This window comes from Sinocyclocheilus anshuiensis, unplaced genomic scaffold (assembly GCF_001515605.1).
Source record: "Sinocyclocheilus anshuiensis isolate Anshui unplaced genomic scaffold, SAMN03320099.WGS_v1.1 scaffold115, whole genome shotgun sequence".
NCBI classification, from domain to species: Eukaryota; Metazoa; Chordata; class Actinopteri; order Cypriniformes; family Cyprinidae; genus Sinocyclocheilus; species Sinocyclocheilus anshuiensis.
Window position 1 is genome coordinate 2,279,917 of NW_015548219.1, and position 19,899 is coordinate 2,299,815.

At 36.4% G+C, this 19,899-nt stretch overlaps 1 protein-coding gene and 1 pseudogene across 1 annotated transcript; one reads left to right on the forward strand and one right to left on the reverse strand.

Annotated features, from left to right (window-relative positions):
* LOC107654102 (UPF0705 protein C11orf49 homolog) overlaps nt 1-1,492 on the forward strand; it is a 3,447-nt pseudogene extending 1,955 nt beyond the window's left edge.
* Nucleotides 1,493-2,239: 747 nt separating this feature from the next.
* mapk8ip1a (mitogen-activated protein kinase 8 interacting protein 1a) lies at nt 2,240-19,479 on the reverse strand. Its single transcript, XM_016441139.1, has 12 exons — nt 19,409-19,479; nt 18,285-18,396; nt 15,377-15,670; nt 10,645-10,726; nt 8,539-9,540; nt 7,708-7,780; nt 6,851-7,020; nt 6,649-6,752; nt 6,406-6,522; nt 5,758-5,828; nt 5,221-5,319; nt 2,240-3,999 (listed from the first exon to the last, which is right to left on the reverse strand). The coding sequence occupies exons 1-12, from the start codon at nt 19,477-19,479 to the stop codon at nt 3,927-3,929; spliced, it is 2,268 nt and encodes a 755-aa protein (XP_016296625.1). The 3' UTR covers nt 2,240-3,926.
* Nucleotides 19,480-19,899: the final 420 nt, after the last annotated feature.

The following is a 19,899-nucleotide window of genomic DNA, read 5'->3' on the forward strand; positions in this document are numbered from 1 at the left end:
ATACTAATATATATATATATATATATATATATATATATATATATATATATACACACACACAATTATAGATTTTTTAAAAATAGTCAAAATAATTTCAACAGTTATTTTATTACTTTTGAATTTGCAATTTATTTTTTAATTATATTCGATTTATATTTAAAGGTCCCATATTGTCAAAACTGAAATTTCCTGGCTTTTATTGTGACTTCCGTAAAATGGTGACGTCAGAACTACTCAGTCACTGGCCTCAGTCACCACCCCGAGCACTGCCCATCGTCTCACCCTCCTTTTGCCAAACCCCCAGAAAACATTGCATCCATGCCATTGCTGAGCAACAACAACATGGAAACATGTCGAGAAAACGCTCGCTTCAGGGTCTGAGTCCGGCTCAAACATGTAAGGCCGGAAAACATTTCCCTCAGCAGTGGCCATCATTACAGGTGTTTCTATTTTTCTGTTTGCCATAGCAGGCTACAGCATACATGAACCTAGTTACCTGTGGTTGGCCTGGCTGTGCGTCACTCAGAAAACAACAGGCCAATCAGAAGAGAGGCTCATGAATATTAATTATACAGGCCAAAATCGACCTGTTGAAAGCAGAGCTCCTGAGAAAGGAGCTGTAAATAGATGGTTTTTGGTACTTATACCGCAAATATATATTCTTAAGGACATCAAAACCTAAAATAAAACTCCAGAACGGTGAATAATATGTGACCTTTAAATATCTAATTATATTTAAATTACATTTGATTGATTCCATCTATATTTAAATACAATTATAATAGTATGCTTATGTAGTAACTTGTTTATCACTAAATTTAATAGCACCCACTATAGCCATCTTTACTACTAGAATATGATAGTGATTTAATTTTCCCAGGTTTCCTTCCACTGTTGCCATTAAGGAGATCTTAGAGAGCAGTCAGCGAGTGTCTTTCTATGGCTTCCTGATGCCTTGGCCAAACATGAGGGAGTAAACCAAGACATCGGTGAGCATTAGATGATGCTTAAATGTATTTCTGAATACTTGTAACTTTTATTAATTCGAAATATAAACTGAATGCTTTATCTTGTGCCATTTATTTATCAGGTGCTCTTCCCAATAAATTGGACCTGCTGATTGATCCAGAGATGGACCAGGAGCTGGAGAGACTGTGAGAGAGACGGACTTGCTCAAAGAGTATATTACAGTCACTTGCTGGTTAACTATAAACCGTGTGTTATTAAAAGACGGAGAGCTTGCTAACAGTCTTTTTTATATTTAACACTTTTATTAAAGCTAATGTACTTGCATTTGACAACATGTTTCTGTGATTCTTCCAGCATAGCTCAAGTCGCCATCAGCCCGACGTCCAACAATAGCAGCAGCAGCGCCGTGGGACAGAAGGAAATGTCCAAGAAGGCCTCACCGCGCAAGTCCCTGCACCAACGCAAGAGGATCGAAATGGAGAGCAACGGTTCTACAGAGGAGACTGACTCTTCTGAGAATTAACATGCAGACCTGCTTGCTAGCATCTTTATGATTTTTTTTAGACAACTGTTAGTGCAGGTTCACTAATTTGATTAGAAAAGTGGCGTTTCAATAGTGCTGATGTATGCTGTCTGTATTCACTACTTTCTAGTTCTGTGGGCGTCTCTGTAACCCAACTACTTCTGTTGCTGAAGCAAAAATAAATAAATAAATTGGACAGCCATATTGTCTGAAATGACAATTATTTTATATTAACTTATTGTTTATATGACTGTTGCATAAAATAAACATTCAGTAGTAGGGTAACTGGTCTGTGATGAACTTAACCCAAAGAATATTTGAGTGCAATAAGGTATATATAAAATTTAGTTTAACTAAACAAACATAAGTAAAATCAGTAATATTTAAAAAAGATTACATTAACTTTTATTCAGGAAGAATGCTTTAAAAAGTTAAGATCTTTTGACTTTTACATTGTTACAAATATATATGTTTACAATAAATGTAAAACTTGAAATTTTCAACACTGATCATTTTTTAAGCACCAAATCAGTGTATTAGAATGATTTCTGAAAGATCATGTGACACTGAAGACTGGAGTAATGATGCTGAAAATTCAGTTTTGCAACACAGGAATAAATCACATTTTAAAACATTAAAATGCAAAACAATTATTTAAAGTTGTAATTATATTTCACAATATGTGAATCACACACACACACACACACACACACACACACACACACACTTTTAATAATTACACTCCAGGACAATCCATTTACAAATAGGATTTAACTTTATGGGTTCCACAGAAGACATATGATCATTCAAAAAGCAAAACAAAACAATGTACAGTGATAAATTAAATAGGCACAACTTGTGATTTTGCAGGATCGGTTCGCAGATATTTTTTGCAGACACAAATGGTCCTATTAACTGAATACCACCTTTCAAAATGGCCATACCACGCAAAACATCTTCAAAACTGTTCTACGGAAAACCATTTGGCTTGTTGATCTATTCAATGAAAACTTTGCTTGTTTAGTGAATATTGCATATTAGGTATGCACATGCTGTGAGGATGTGCCATTTTGAAAGGACTGGTGAAGATGGGTCCATTTTAGGCCTTGGCTTTAAAACCTTTCTTTTTGTATCTGGGGGGAAAAAATTGAGAAAGCACAAACTTTTCATAACCAGACAGCCGTATTCCTCAGCACCATATATGTCCTCTCCGTATATATTTTCAAGTGCCAGAATAATATATTTTATGATCTTTCCATTTCAATATAATTATAAATAAGATATCTTATATATTATGTAAAAAGAAAATAAAATTATTTGGTTTTCACAGCTACATACGTCAGGGATACTGAGATTGAAGCAGAATGCGAATAAACCCAGACTACGCTCTGTTTAACAGAGCAACACATGGGAATATAAGCACACATAAACATTAAATACGAGAGCCAAAAACAAAAAGCATTAACAGACGGAGCATGAATGCCATATTGTATTTGTGAGACTCTGTAGTGCGCAAGTGACTGAAGATAAACAGCAGCAATTACCCTATTTAACATACAACACTTGAAATTGTGGCACAGCAATGCTCTGGATCACGGTTTCATAACCTTGGGTTCAAAGCGGCGCTAACCACCCTTTCAAAACGATGTGAGAAACATTGGAAAGTGGTCTTTAACCTGGGGTTTCGCATAGTGGGACACTAGATGGACAGTCTGGGCTGCATTCAATTACATGGTTCTTCCATTCTGAGTGAAGAAGGACATGGCCCAGTAAAGCTTTGGTTTCAGATAAACTTTGATTTTGGGATCCAGTCTAGCTTTAAAGCAACTGTATGCGTATTTATGCGACTTTGGAGCCCCCTACAGTTAAAAGAGTGAAATTCGCTGTCGTAATTACAGTCAACAGCTGTACACGAGCATTTGTTGCTGCCGTAAAGCAATCCGCCCTTTTCGCCTATTTCGTACCTGCTTACCAAACTCCCAGGCGTTTGTGGAGGAGCGCGGGAAAGAATCAGAACCATTCGCCTCAGATTAAGTGAGCCATCTGGAAGATTTTGAAACTGATATTTCAAGGTAAAAAACTTACATACAGTTGTTTTAAGATCTCCTTTCTGTCTTATGTTGTTTCATCCATCAAACATTGTGCTTCGAATTAATTCAAAACCAAACTTCGCACAAATGATTTTTACAAGTCACATCAAACATTTTTTTTGTTATTAAACTTCTTAAGGCTTTATACCAGTCAGTAATACTCGAGTTGTACAATGTGAAAGTAGTTGCGCCGTAGCTGATATCTGTTTTCGATTTTAACATTTGTCTAAAATAGACATCAACATTATATCATCAACTTAACACGTTACAAAGAGGCTCAAAACCACCATCATGCGACACCTCATATAGTATGTGATAATGGAAAAATATGAATAGACTGAAGGTCATTCGAGGAAGATGTCTTCTGTCGGACAGGAATATTCCATATGTTCTTTGTAGAACTGCTGAAAAGCTTTCCTGTAAAAACAAAAGTATTTTTTATATACATATCTATATTATATGCACTAAAGTCATATTTTAATTGTATTTTGGGAAGGTCTAGATGTGATTTTTAGATGTAGAATGAGTTTTGCTTTTATTTGTGCTTTCAAAAAATTGACTCAGGAACAGAACCAGGTTTTGAAAGTAAAAATTCCATTCATTTTCTCGGGGAGTTGATTTTTAACGATAACTTATAAACCATTAAAGAGAGACCTACTTTAAGCTATGTTGTTGTTAATCGCTGGTATACGCTTTTGTTAAAGCCATCAGCCTGCATAATTTTAACTTGTTTCTTAATCATATTTAACAACAGAATTCCTGGTGAAAAACTACATTACCCATGATTCTTCAGAGAATCTCTTCCAATCAGAGATTAGCGACAAATTGCACCAAAAGTAGTACAGTCTTCCTGTGCTCTCAAACTACTTATCTTCATATGAAGTCAACATTTTAAAATCAATATTTTTTATTTCTCTAGGCCTATTGTTTTTAATTTGATTGTCATTCGTAATGCTTCATGGGATTGTAGTTCATTCCCCTCACTAAAGCCACATAGTCTTGCACCTTTGATTTTGATCCAATTTTTAAATACTTCTTGGCTTGGCTTCAAATCAAATTTTTTAACAATGTGATTCACCTTGTAACTGGCTGGTTTAGTTCATTTCACTATGTGAAAATTGAAAAGTGGAAAGGCACTGTTGCACTCTATTCTCTTTTTTGACCAATCAACAGAAAGATTCTACTATTTTAATCCAATTAGCAAAAAGATCCATCTTCTCACAAAATGAAAATCAACATTTTGTGGTCCTTAGTTCATATCTATTAGCCCTGAGATTATCTGTATGTTAGCATACAACTAAAAGCTGACTTTTGACAAAAGATTATGTAAAAAATCTCTCTTTCTGGGAAAATGGACCATAAAATTAATAAGTAATTACTTTTTTTGTCCAATTAAATTTATATTTATTTATTGTCTAATCAAATGGCTTACTACATTGAAGATGATATGCCCTGCAACTAACTAGCAAATAATTATGTATACTACTGTATATGTATTTCTGTATACAGCAATATGCAAAAAGGCAGTATGTTAAATGAGTAGAATATGTTCCTAAATATTTGAGTTAGTGTTTCAACAGTAAATCAAAAAAGAAAATTGTGTTTGCGGGAACTTTAAATGACTAGAGAACAACTCACCCTATAGATTCAGCCAGTTTCGTGGTTGTATCATCTGAGAAGAACACATGACAGGCAAATCTCTGGTATGCTGGATGTTTCGTTATTACTCCAAAATACCTGAAAAAACAAATGATGGAGTATTTACTGTCAAGAATGTGGCTTTATTGTTGTTTTTGTATGTTCTCTTTTTCCCTGTAGGGGGCATTGTAGATGGGTAAACGTTGAGTTATTGTATTTACAGCTTTAAATAAGTGACCACAAACTCTCAGTCCCAAATTAAGAATGTTATTCATCTAAATTTATTAAGATTCATTAAGAATCTATTCATCAAAGAGCCCTGAGAACATGTCAACAAAAAATATTAGGCAGCACAACTGTTTTCAACATTTATTAAATATTATTAAATTTATTAAAATGAATATTAAAATTTCAAGTATTTTATACATTTATTTAACCCCTAATTCACTTATTTTCACTTGAGAACTAGTCAAAATTGACAGAAAGGACCTAATAATAGCATTTTGAGAGAAACCATGATTTTCTGTTCAAACTCACTTCTTGTTTTTCGGATGGCACCCACAGAAGGAGATGTTTTTCAACTGAAAAAAGTGAAAGCACTTCTCACCCTGTAAAATATGGAAAGAAAGACTGAGTGGTCTAATCAGCAGCAGGGATTGAAACACATTAGTGTAAGCTGCAGCCACATGATGTCAGTGTGGTGCGAGGTCGTCGTAGTATGTGTGCTTAACTCCTGAACCCTGTGATTTACATCACTGAGCACGTTCACTAATTCACTCACAGGGGCTTAGGGGGCGAGATCCCCCCACATTATGGCTACAGATTACCATTCGGTCTTAAGATGCTTCATTTCATAACTGTGGGACTGAATATGTTGCGTCACAGAGCACAGTTGAGTGAAAGAGCCTTATGGTGGCAACATCTAGCCAAAATATGAAGCCAAGGCAGAAGGAATTATTTGACCTTGAGTTCAAATATAAATTTTTATGAATTCCCACTATGCTATTTCATATCATCATCAATTTTTATTAAAGTAAATTGACACCCTCAAGCCTTATTGAATTACTTCCGTAAATTATAAAATAACAACGATTTTTTTTTTAAACGTTTGAGGTTTGAAAAGGTACTGCATGACAGGAATGACCCTTGTGCTTATTTTTTTTAAGAAGAATGCAGTATACAAACCCTTCCAGAAGTCCGACAGTCATCTTGAACAATGATTTTCACTCCTCTTGTGTTGATTTCCAGAATGCAAGGTGAAGGGGGGCTGAACTGCATTGTTGTTCGTCTGTTTGATGCTATCTGTTGACATAATCAGATTGCATATGAACTTCAGATTAAATATGAACAACATCATGTCATTGTAGTTATTATGGAAATATATGGAAATCCAAGGCAGAATTATAATGCAAAAATGGATTAGTATACCTTGTGCATGGCGGCACAAAGCACATCATTCCCTTTGTGATACGGCACTTGAACAGAACCAAGGAATTTTACCCAGAATTTGTCCATCCAGTCACCTTTGACCTCTGAATAAATCACAGCAGACAGAGAAGGCCATTATTCCTCAATGTACAAGAAACAAAAGCTCAGATACTTAAAATACTATAGCAAAGCCAAGACTTACCTTTAACAAGTTCATCCTTTGTCACCTTGACGGCATAAAATGCAGGGAAGATGCCGCTGGATCCAGTGCGCATGTTGTAGGCCTCGCACCAAAGATCCTCGGCCTGCACCTCAACCAATAAGGGGTCATCCGCCTCCATCTCCAACTCATCATCATGGCGAGGAATAAACCTGTAAACAAGCCAAAATTAAGAATGCTCAGGTAAAAAAAAAAAACAGAAAAGAAAAAAGTGGTTTAGGGTACCACCCATGAGTAGAGTGTCTCTCTGAACAAACTCGGAACCATCTCTTTCTTACCTTTTTATAATCTGAAGAACCTTCTTTTGCCACAAAAAACCTTTTGTGAAACAGAAAGGTTCTTCAGATGTTAAAGGTTCTTTATGGAACCATTTAGACAAAAAGTTTCTTCTATGGCATTGTGAAGCACCTTTATTTTTAAGATTGTATTTGTATAGTAAGATATGTCGTAGTACTCTTTTTTTAGGGCTGTCGTCTGGTTTCACTGTAGTTTGTATTTAGGTGAATTTCACAAAATAAAATGTAGACTTTTTTAGGACAGTTATTTTAGTTGCATTGTGACATTATTTTCATGACAATTTAGCACATTAAAAATATAATAATAACAAACAAATACAGTAAAAATGTATTGCAGTATGTTTTGTTTGCGTAACTGTCAAAAAAAGAATGTAAAAAAAGCAGAAAAATAAATAACAATAATGGTCCCAAAAATAGGCTTAATTTTAAAAAGGCCTGAAACTTTCTTGGCTGGGATATGTTTCAATATCTATTTTAAGTCACTTGGTTACTTTCCATCTTTTTTTTTTTAATAGTGTATCAAGGATTTGATCGAATCCTTACCTGAACACTGCTCTGTGGCTCTGTTCTCTTTCTTCTCCATTAATAACACAGGAGAAGAATCCAAACTCAGCACCTGAGTGGGAGAACAAACGTTCATTGTCACAACAAAGGATTGAGACAAATTTGGGTAGGAACTGCTGGCTGAATTTCATCATCTTGATCCTGGCTGGTGAAAGGTGGGTCTGATATTAGCAAACCAATTAATGAGGAAAATCTGTAGTTCTTGCAAAGCCTTGGCAGATGTATTACTGAAGGGGTGCCACAAGGTTCAACCCTTGGCACTTTGCCATTCCTTCTGAGCCTTTTTCACACCGCCCTTGCCTTCATTTGGTGTATCCACTGAATATATAAGGTTAATGGATGTTTAGCTTTACATGAAGAACTAATTTTTATAAATGTATAAGCCATAAATTTTTTTCTGAATTATATTGCATGTTCAACCCCTTTATAGGACAGGTTATGAGATAAAACCATCTACTGGGAGCACATGGCTCTTTTTGCTGCACAACTGCCACTTTAAATTGATCTTGGATACATTTCTGTATCAGATGTATTTTTTTTATTTTTCAAGTTTATTGTAACATATCGGAAGCCAAAAAATAAACTCATAAACTAGGCATTGTGGACAATGATAGTGTTTCACGGTCAAAAGTAGCCGATATACCACAGCAGCCTCAAGAAATGGCTAAATGGATTTTAGAGTACTTAAATAATTAAGATCTGTGCACATTTGCAACAACCCCTATGTTAAGAAAATGAATAAATTTTTTTACAAATAAATTCTAAATTTATTATTATTTTCCAAATTCCAAATCAACTCTTATTACTCACCAGAGAAACGTGACAGTCCATTCACAAAGATGTTCATGAACTTGCGGGAACGGGGCATGTCTGAGGTGGTGTCTGTGGTGGAGTCTGCAGACAAACAGGAAGTGTCTCTCCTCATACCCCTCCCTCCTGACTCTTCCTCCTCTTCATCCACTTCCTGATCCTCCTCATCCTCGTCGATAGCAGACTCGTAGACGGTATTGTCACTGTCACTTTCGTATCGTTTGTAGCAGTCCTTAATACTCACTAGCTCGAGCTTAGCATGCTCATCCACCACCAGGGTGTACTTAACTGAGTCATAAGTCAGTCCTGAAGCATCCGTGCTGACCGCCACCGCCTTTAAGTTCCCTGTGTCCTCCTTCGCCACTTTAGGCTTGTGGGTTTCAGCCCACTTACTTGCGTCCCCCGCATCACTGAGGCTGACAGTCCGGCATGGGGGCGTGGGTGGGTACACCTCATCCTCCTCGCTAATGGAGGGGTTCGGACAACCCGCCGATGGGTAGTAGTGAAGGGGAGGAAGCTCCGTGTCCGAACTAATGGACATGCGGTTGCTGTCGCTGCTCTGGGACAGAAATGGTCGCTCTTGTTCACTGTTGACTGGCGTGAGGTGGATCTCCTCTGTTGCATTTCCTTCCGAAATGTGAAAGTCCTTGTTTTTGTCGACCAACTGGTCACACGTACCTTCATTCTCCGCAGGATACTGCACTTGTTCCCGATAGCTGCTGGCAGTGTGATACCGGGCTTTTTCCTTGCAAATGGTCGGCATGTCAAGGACACCCTCTATCAGGGTCACTTCCGTGGATTTTTCCCTCATGACCGTCTGCGTGAGGGGCACCACCACATTGGGGTTGTTCAAAGACTCAGAAAACTTGTCCTTCTTCTTGGTGTGAAAGGCGGAGGCTTTGTTCGTGGAGGAGGCAAGGCCCCGTGGTTTGGTGTCCACCCTGGCCTGAACTTTGTCCCCATCGGTCAGGCTAACCTGCTCAGGTTTGGCCGCCGGATCTCCTGTTTCGCACACACAGAAGATTATACATTAGGCAATAAGCCTAATGGAGGAACACATCTGAAGAGAATTATGTAAAAATGTCAGTCAATGCCATATTAAAAGTCATGCAAAATGCTAAGTTTCACTCTGAACAAGAAGTAATCAATCTTGATGACTTTTAAACTAATATAGAAGGTGAATGAATATATGATATATGGTATAAAATATGGGGTTGAAGTGTCATTTTGTCAACTGAAGAAAGGTACCAGCAAATAATATGAGATTAAAGCTTCCTCAGCACCAAATGTATAAACGTAAAATTTAAATAGTAATGAATTTTAAAATCGTATTGCAATGGAAGTAGCGACAGTATTTTCATCCATATTGTGATGTACATTCTAGTGAAACACATTATCGAAAAAGAAAATATTTCTTTTTCTACTTATTTCAATCCATCGTTTGGATGGTGGCAGATCTTAATTGGAGAAGTTTGTCACCAGAAAAACATCCAGTTATGACATTTTGATTAAGAATTACAAGGCAATATGAGAAGAAAAAAAGAGAAAAGTCAAACATGCATGAATTGTTAATTTCACAATAAGATCAAAAACATGGGTTTGTAAAATAGTGTGAATTTTCATTTCATACAGCATTTAGGTAAGTGCTAATACTTACATATGCCAAATGCACATTTCCCATCATCAGGGAAGCATATCATGTTAGTATATAGTGAACCCATCCAAATTGGGACAAAGCCATAGTATTTAAACTCATAAATGTATTTCAACCAAAATTAAACACATTAGCTTTACAGTATCCAAGCCTTTTTTCATACTAGGAGAGTTGGACACAAATGAAATCTGATGAACTCTCTGGGTAAGTAGATTGATGAAAATCCCATTAAGTTAATTACAACACAAACACATTTTCATTCCATGGAAGCGAATACTACAAAAACACCTACAATTATGAACAACAATACACCTACAACTTGTATTTCTTTCATTTATGGTAGTTCCTCTAATGCATAAAGGTGATTATGAAAAATTACTTGTTTGGAAAATTCAAGTCTCAGAAATTCTTCAGACATGTTAATTTGTGTGGTGTGCATGGCCATTACTCACCCTTAATGTGTGGTGATGAAGAATGGGTTTTCTTTTCTTTCCTCCGTTCTTTCTCACCAAAGGAATTGTTATTTATTGTGTCCTGCATTTAAAGTAAAATGAATGAGGGATAGATTTTAATAAACAAAATGCTGAGAGATTTAGACCAATATTGTTGAGATTAACACTTACAAAAAATATATGTAACTAAATATGATTTAAAAAAACCTAAAACTGACACGTGTACATCCCTCCATCTTGGATAAATCATGTGATTTTGTCAGCATTACTCATTGTCACCACATTTTAAGAGCTTTTCTATAGTGAAAAGAAACAGAAACTGTACTTGACAACAATCCATAAAAGGAGAGAGAGTTACAGGAAGAGCAATCTGACCGATAGATTTACTGCTCTTTCCTGACGCTGACTCACCAATTGACCACGCTGCTATAATGCACCTTTAACACTGACACTCCTATGTTGCCATAGCAACGCGCCCATCGATGATGCAGGAATTGGCATGCGTGAGAGAGTGTCAGTGTGTGCGTAAGTGTGGGGGTAGATAGGAACACACAGTGGTGTTCGTGACGGAGTAGGAAGACACAGATGGCTAATATGATGCTCTTATTTAGTGACACTAAAAACGGTATGAGGAAAGAAACCAGATGGGAGAAACTCGATCCCCACAGTTCATTGCTATCTAGTTTATTAATCGGAGCCTGTCTCAGTCTATTACTGTATCAGATTAGAAACTAAGTAATCTTTATCTCTGCAGGAAAAAAAATGTGACATTGAAATTTGAGAAAAGCATCTCAAAGAATTGACAGTTATATATACTGTTATCTATATGCTATATACACTTTGACTATGTTATGTTTTTATTTATGTTATGTTTTTTTTTAATTTTCTGACTTTTAAATTAAATGTTCCCTCCTGGTGGAATGACCTGCCTAACTCAATCTTCAATCTTCAATTCTTGCCATCTTCAAGAATCGGCTAAAAACACATCTCTTCCATCTTTATTTGACCCTCTAACTCTAGCACTCTCTATTCTAATTCTATTCTTAAAAAAAAAAAACTAACACTTGCTTTCTAATCTTTTTGTATTCTATCTGTTTTCTTTTCATTTATTATACAATTAACAAAAGCAAAAAAGACATTCAACACTAGCTTGCTCTATTCTATCTGTTTTCTTTTTTATTTATTATATTATTTAAAAAACCCTTGCTACGTGTACTGCGTTTAGCTAACTGAGACTTGTTATAGCACTTGTATATCATTGCTCTTTTGTTGAATTTTATTGCTTCCATTGTCCTCATTTGTAAGTCGCTTTGGATAAAAGCATCTGCTAAATGACTAAATGTAAATGTAAATATACACAGTTATCTATATGCTAATGTCATATATAGCGTTATCTGAATTCTAATATACTCCTAAAAGTAAATACTTTAGCAGATTTAAAATACATATTCATGGTTGTAAAATATTGATGACTCATCCTGCACTACATTGTTTTGTCCAATCAGATGCTTTCTAGTGTAGGAATGTCTATAAAGCTAATAACATAAACTTAATAACATAAAAAAGGTAATTCTCTATTTTTTAAAGGGACTACTTCTGCCCAAACATACAGCTTCAATAGAAAATGTCAACAAAAGATAAAAAATGAACGTTAATTCATTTAATCAAGTCTTTAAACCAAACAAAATGGCAGCATGTTTTAAAGGGATAGTTCACCCATAAATGAAAATTCTGTCATTAATTACTCACCCTCATGTTGTTCTAAACCCATAAGACCTCTGTTCATCTTCGGAACACAAATTAAGATATTTTTGGTGAATTCTGAGAGCTGTCTGACCCTCCCATAGACAGCAATGTAATTACCACGATCAAGGTCCAGAAACGTAGCAAGGAGATCGGTAAAATAATCCATGTGACATCAGGGGTTCAACGGTAATTTTACGAAGCTACGAGAATACTTTTTATATGCAAAGAAAACAAAAATAACGACTTCATTCAACAATTCGTCTCCTTCGCGTCCCCCTGGTGCCATTTTGGAGAGTATCCACTGAACTTAAACAGCGTATGCTATTCTGTGTCAGCAGCCTCACACGGATACGTTTTTACGTTGTTTATGCTTTGATTTGAACGAAAACAACGTATCCGCGTGAATTGTTGAATAAATTCGTTATTTTTGTTTTCTTTGCATAGAAAAAGTATTCTCGTAGCTTCGTAATATTACGGTTGAACCCCTGATGTCACATGGATTATTTTACCGATCTCCTTTACAGGTTTAGAACGACATGAGGGTGAGTAATTATGACAGAATTTTCATGTTTGGGTGAACTATCCCTTTAATTACGCTATTTACAGTCTTTCAACAAAAAAATAACTTGCTCCGCATCTAAAACGACCTTCCTTTCTGGATGCCATCCAATTCCATTCAGGTATGCCATGAAATTAAAAAAATTATATTTCCTCGTAAAATCAAGTCTTTACATTTTTAATGGCTGAATATCCCATTTCACTTAAAAATGTGTCAGATTACAGAAGTAATAGAAATTGGTTGTCAGTAGTGCTTCACATTGATTCTGAGGGTTTCAGCCAACACCCTGGCCTCTAGCTTGCTAGCTGAAATATTTCCGTCACAATGTAGATATTTTTAGAGCAGACTTCTCGCGGTTTTACTTGTATTACCCAATAACTCTGTTCACTTTCTGTAGAAAAGCTCTTTGCTAATTCCTCAAATGCCCTTTGAGCCCAGCGGCTGTGCCAATGCTGCAGACGTGGAGAGATTCAACAAGCCAAGATTATAAGATTAAAGACAGGGAAGCATATTTACAGTCATCCACCATGTTCTCTGGTTGTAAAACGGTCTGCCGACCTGGATATGATTCAATGTGCTCAAATATTCAAGCAAAAGCTGTTTTTATTTTATTTTTTTCACACAAGCAACTGTCAACTTCATAATAACCAGTTGGCAAAATAATTAGATATAATGCAAACTGGGTTTTGCAAGTCTTAATTATAAAGACCATCGGTTTTAATATATCCAGTGATTTGGGAATTCGGGACACTGGACTGGCCAGCACAAATGCTATAAGATGGTAAATATTGTTATCCAACTACTGCAGAACAACTGCATTGTGTTAAATGTGCATTTTTAGCTCAGCACAGGTTAAAGTGATAAACATTCTTTCATCATTTACTCGTCCTCGTATCATTCCAAAACTTTATTGACCTGTATTAAATCAAGAATGAGATTTGTGTTTTTTGTTTGCCTTCAGAAGATCTGGAATAAAGTACTTTTTTGACACTTTTAATATACATTATAGTGCAGCTGGAACATTAAACAAAATATCTCCCTTTGTTTGGATTGACATGAGGGTGAGTAAATGATTCAGAGACAGTATTTATTTATGCATTTAAACTGAGTTGAAAATACGCATATAACCATTATATCTAGAATATTTATAATTATAAATGTCTTTTTGATAAAACTCGGGGCAATATAGGAAATTACAGCAAGCAGCGTAACCAAATCCTATTGCAGTAACAGAGAAAATTGAAAAGGTAATTTTAAGTTCAGTACAGTCTGGGTTGGAAGTCTTTTCAGGAGATCAGTGCTGGGCCATTACTTAAATCATTTAGTTTCCTTAGCCTCATTACCCATGATGCACTTCAAAATTCAGAGAGAGAGGACTCTTAAAGACTAAAGTAATATCAGTGTTTATATATATATTATTTGATTTTAGCTTCATTTCAATTACCACAAACTATTTTTAATAGTTTTACTTTGATTTAAAAATAACAACACTAGGTTAGATTATGTGCAGTAATAATAATACATTTTAACACATTTATAATGTCTGTAATTATCATTATTGACATTTAAAAGTGTGTTTTGTAAAATATAATAAATTGGGACATTTAATATTAAGGGCAAACTGTAGTTAATTAAAGAGCTCAAAACATTTTGTCATATAACACCTAATTTTAGTGCTTCAGAAATGCATAATGGAGATCAGGGCTTAGTTGTCACAACTAAAATTCCAGTATCATCATATTTCTGAACATCATAAAACTACTCTTATAAATGTCAGGTCAGAGTATGTTGCTTTTCCATTGGGGAATGTTGTCACACAATGTCTTTTTCCAGGACAGTAATGTTGGAAATGTTAACTAATGAAGCTTAGAAATACTCCAAGGAGTAAAAACTGTGACAACATGCCCCAGTCTCGTCTAACATGATATATAGATCAACAAGTTATCTACAGTAGCTATCCCAAAAAGGTCAGTCACAACCCATTCAAAAACAGCGCCACATATGACATCCCACCTCATTATATTTTGTTCAAATCGGCACAATAAAGTGCCGCCCCCTGCTGTTTGACCCTCACAGGTCAACAGTAACGATCCACTCTTGCTCTTTCTTGTCGGATTGCATTACACACGGAGGGCGGACAGCAGTGATTCATAGCAGGTGGGCTGAGCGGGAGCTCGCAAACAGGAAACGTCATCAGCATCACCGGCCGGGAGTATCAAAGAAACCCGAACGCTACATGCCACCGATTTGCATACACACTGAAAAATACATGCCATCCCCCCAGGGGAACGGCTCGAGATCCTGTTTGTGCAGTATGGAAATCATCACTTATACTGTAAAACAATTTCTAATCCCCGTCCATCTGCCTCGGACGTAATCGCAAGCCTCTTAAAGACTGTAGGCCGCTGCCAAAACTGTCCGTCTCACCTGAGTCCTTGGCACTTGGGGGAAAAGATTCAGGGTGGTGGGTCTCTTGGGCCGGTATGTATCCATGGCGACGACAGGGATGAAATCCTTTAGCTGATGCTGAGTGACAGGCGGCCCTGCGCCCTGCTCTTCCTTGTGGTTGTCATCGACGGCATCAACTGGCCGCCTCTCGTTCTCCTCTTCCTCCTCTTCTGCATCAATCAGGTCCAAGTGGAGCATCTCCGTCTGCAGCTCCACCACCCCCCTCCTCCGGCCGCTCCTCGGCATGCCATTGGTCGGCTGAGTCATGTGATCCTGGGAAGAGCAGGCAGCAGAGCTTTAGAGGCGAGAGCAAATGAGCTGCAGTCAGACGCAGCCAGCCAATCAGAGCGCGGTGATGACATCAGCCTGTGGCTCCCTTCCTGGCTGCTGTAAGGAAAGCTAATTCAATCCCAGAGAACAATGAGGCGTGTCACGCGACATAAGCAAAATAAACACACCCAGAAATGACGAGGAGAGAGATTATAACTTGTTTAATTACACTAAACTGCCTTATTGTATTTAAACGCAGCTCTTCTTACCATAAACACCATGTCAGTTATCACATTAAAAGGCTGGGAAATCAAAAATGAAGGATTTTAGATATTAGATAGATAATGATATCCATGCTAACAGTCAGATGTTATTGAACATGTTATAAATTCTATCAAAGCCAATTACGCTGAACCTCATTGTCTTTCGACACATTTTCTTATAATGCCAATCATTGCATAATAAGGGTAGTGAAATCTTAAAAGAGGTATTTTTGTTTTAGTCAGATGATGAAAATCATGATGTGACTGAACATGTTTTGAATTCCCGGTGTCAAAACCATTATGCTAAATTGCCTTCTTGTCTTGAAACTCAGGTTTTCTTAGCATAAACACTTACAATGCTAATTATCACAAAAAAGTTTTGAAATCATAAATTTGAGATTTTTTAGTCATCAGACAATGATCATGTTAAACCATCAGATGTGACTGAATATTATAAATTCTCTCTGTCAAAGCCAATTATGCTATGCTATGCTAACTGCCTTATTATCTATTAACACAGCTTTTCTTAGCATTATGTTATGTGGTGCTAATTATTACATATAAAGGGTAGTGAAATCATAAATTATGGATTTTTGTTTAAGTGGTCAGATGATGATATCCATGACAAATTGGCAGATGTGATTGAACGTTATAAATTCACTCAAAGCCAGTTACACTAAATTGCCTTCTTGTCACTAAACACAGCGTTTCTTAACATAAACACTTATGTTATGACAGTAATAGTCACATAAAAATGTTGCAAAGTCATAAACTAGGGATTTTTGATCAATCACATTGTCCAATTATGCTAAACTACTTTATTGCCTTCAAATGCAGCTTTTCTAAGCATAAACATTTATGCTATGATACTAACTATTGCATAGAAGAGGTTGTGAAATCATAAATGAGGGATTTTGAAGTTTAAGTGGTGAAGTGATGATATCCATGATAAACAGTCAAATACGATTGGCCTTAACACAGAATTTATAACATTCAGTTAAGCTAAACTGCCTTATTGTCTGTAAACAGTTTTTCCTAACATGAAAATGTATGTTAGGATGCGAATAATCACATAAAAAAAGTTTAAATGGTTAGACGATGATATCCAAGATAAACAGATGGGATTAACTTTGAAATCTCTCCTCAGTGTTCATGTCTAATGCTAATTTGGCACTGAACACAACAGTCTCTATTGTGACCTCACTCACTCATAGTCATATGAATACTGATATACTCAGTCTCTACACATATTTGGACTGCAATACATGGAAACTGATGATGTTCCTTTGACCTAGAAATCTATTTTTGCTGTGGGCTAAACAGCTCGCCAAGCTCAGCACCATCAGATGATTCCTCACTCAGCTCCAGACTGTCTCATGGAAAGATAAGTGACTGTTTGGTTTTAGGGTGGAGAGATATATAAACCACACACACGTTTTACTTTGTGGTGGGGACCGCCTGTTGATGGCTACTGTTTTTGAATTAAGATAACTGTGATTACTTTACTAACGGTAATCATACTCTTTAAATACATTTTAATTAAGGGAGGACACAAGGGAGGTCAAAAATGGAAGGGATAGATCAGGCAAAAGTTAACTTTTTGGTCATCATTTACATTTACTCACCATCATGTAATTTTAAACCTGTTTGACTTTGTTTTGATCATAGAAAGCAAAAGGAGATGTTTTACAGAATGTCCAAGCTGCTCTTTTTATGCACACTGAGAGCCTAACATTATCTTTTGTTTTCTACATAAAATGATTTTTCAAAGTTGTAAATAAATTAATGTTAAGTGTAACATTTGACTCAACTAGTCTAATGTAGTGAGCTGTAAGTTCATAGCTGGATTTTAGCCCACTGGAGATTAGCTACAGGCTCAGAGCAGATGTTAATTAACCCGTATAGGCATGTACAGGTGGTGCTTTGGCACACCTCCCAAAAAAATCAGAGTAAACCCTGACCCCACAATATATATTCAGCTAAATATATGCCAATAAATAAATAAGTATTGAAAATCACATAAATATATTGCTTAAATATACAAGTAAATATATTTAAATTAAAATAACCTAAATAAATGATTCTCTCTTAGAAAATGGGTCCAAAATCTTTCACTGGGGCAGTATCTTTTCAAAATGTACTAATACGTGCTAATACGAACTTGTAAGTAACAAATATGCACCCTTAAATAAGGTACAAAAGTGCACCTTTTGAAAAGATAGGTACCACCCCAGTGGCAACGTTTGTATCTTCTTCTGAGAGTGTATGAAAATGTATTTGTTTACCCCAAAATTCCAGCTATGAAAACAGACTAAAATCTCTACAGTAAGTTTATTTGAGTTTATTAGACTTACTTTAGGATTGAGGTCGAGCTGGCTGAGAGTGATTCCGTTCTCATCCGTGATTTCTGTCACTTCTGACAGGTCGTCATCCTCGTATTCATTCAGACTGATATCATAGGTTAACCTGCAAAGCGCCAGCACACCCATGCAGACAGTGACACACACTACGTCATCTCTCCACGAGGCCATCGCTAGACAATCATACACAGAGAGAGGGCAAGGCTCTCCTGCTCATCTGATAACTTCACGTCGACTACTGCAATGCTGTAAACTTCTAGGCGTATTACTCCCTGATATATAAATGTAAACAAAGTTTTAAAGTAGTTTCTTTTAGTCATTTAATGTAATCCTGCAGGTATCAGTTGGCATTCTGCTAACTTTAAGTTTATAATTTGTCTATTTAATAAACCTTTATATCAATTTATATTTATATATAAACAAATTTACATAAAAGAATATTACAGACTTATCAAAGGTTATATTCAGAATTATGTATGTTACGCATATGGAAATCTGTTGTTAAGAAAGCATAAGCAAAAACAAACAATTCTTCTGTTGTTTTTTCCTAAATGTAAATGCTTTTTTAACACATTGTATGAACTTGCTTAATGACAATATTATTTATTCTACCTGATGTTTAGAAATAAAGTTGTTTTTAAGCATTCTTACCCTCTATCTGCAAGCTAGCCATTTACTGACAATTTAAGCTGTAAAAGCACTCAGACATACTAAATTCACAGTGCTTCCTGTTTATATACCTGGAATTGTGCAGCCGCCCACATTTCTAGATAGATAAGATGAACAAGACAATTTAACATGATAACAATGAATTCAGTCAAGCGAATGAACCTAGCATAACTATAAATGTCTTTTTGCACACCACAGTCGTTCCTTTATCTTTTGATTATGATTTTGTACCATGCAAAAGACTCAAAGCAAGCCTAATTTTAGATCAATAAACACTATATACTCATTAAATTACAAAACCTTCAGTTTTATCCATAACCCTACATCTATTTCCTTCATGCACACCTAACTACCTATTGGCCTATTTCAGAGAACACGAGCTGATCCAAGGTCAGTTAAGTGCAGCATAAAAAGGCCGTGTAGGGGACACGGCTGCATCACTACTGTACCATTTCTCCCACTGTTCCTCCATCCAGCTGTCCCCATCCTCTCTGGAGTCCATGGCCAGGCTGAGCACCATCTGCAGGGCAGGGCGAGGTGCCACTGGACCCTTCTTCAATGCGGCTCAAGTTGCCACCTCCACACAAGTGCAGGCCGGTTCGGCAAAGAGATGCCTGCTGGGAATCGATGACATTGATAACAGATGAAAATATCTGGAAGGCTGTCTGTGATTTATATTGTATCATTAAAGTTCATTAGGAACTCCTCCTAAACCCTGTTAATTAGATTCAGATCTCCTTGCGTTTTATTAATGGAAAAACAAACATGTTATTGACGGATCATACATACGTCTTCTTATTTTACATTGTGCGGTGGGGCGATTGCAGATAACGTGTTATTGACTTGGAGGAGATTCGTTTCATTGCGGGACTCTGCAGAAGATGGAGGATGACGAGAGAGAAACGGGCAAAGAGGCAGAGATAAGAGTCTCTCCATGGTC

Coding starts and splice junctions, on each gene's coding strand:
- mapk8ip1a (XM_016441139.1), bottom strand. CDS start 19,479: ATGGTGCTCAGCCTGGCCATGGACTCCAGAGAGGATGGGGACAGCTGG. Junction 6,523..6,648: donor TTTGTGCCGCCATGCACAAG/GTATACTAATCC, acceptor TTATGTCAACAG/ATAGCATCAAACAGACGAAC. Junction 5,829..6,405: donor ACTGTCGGACTTCTGGAAGG/GTTTGTATACTG, acceptor CATATTTTACAG/GGTGAGAAGTGCTTTCACTT.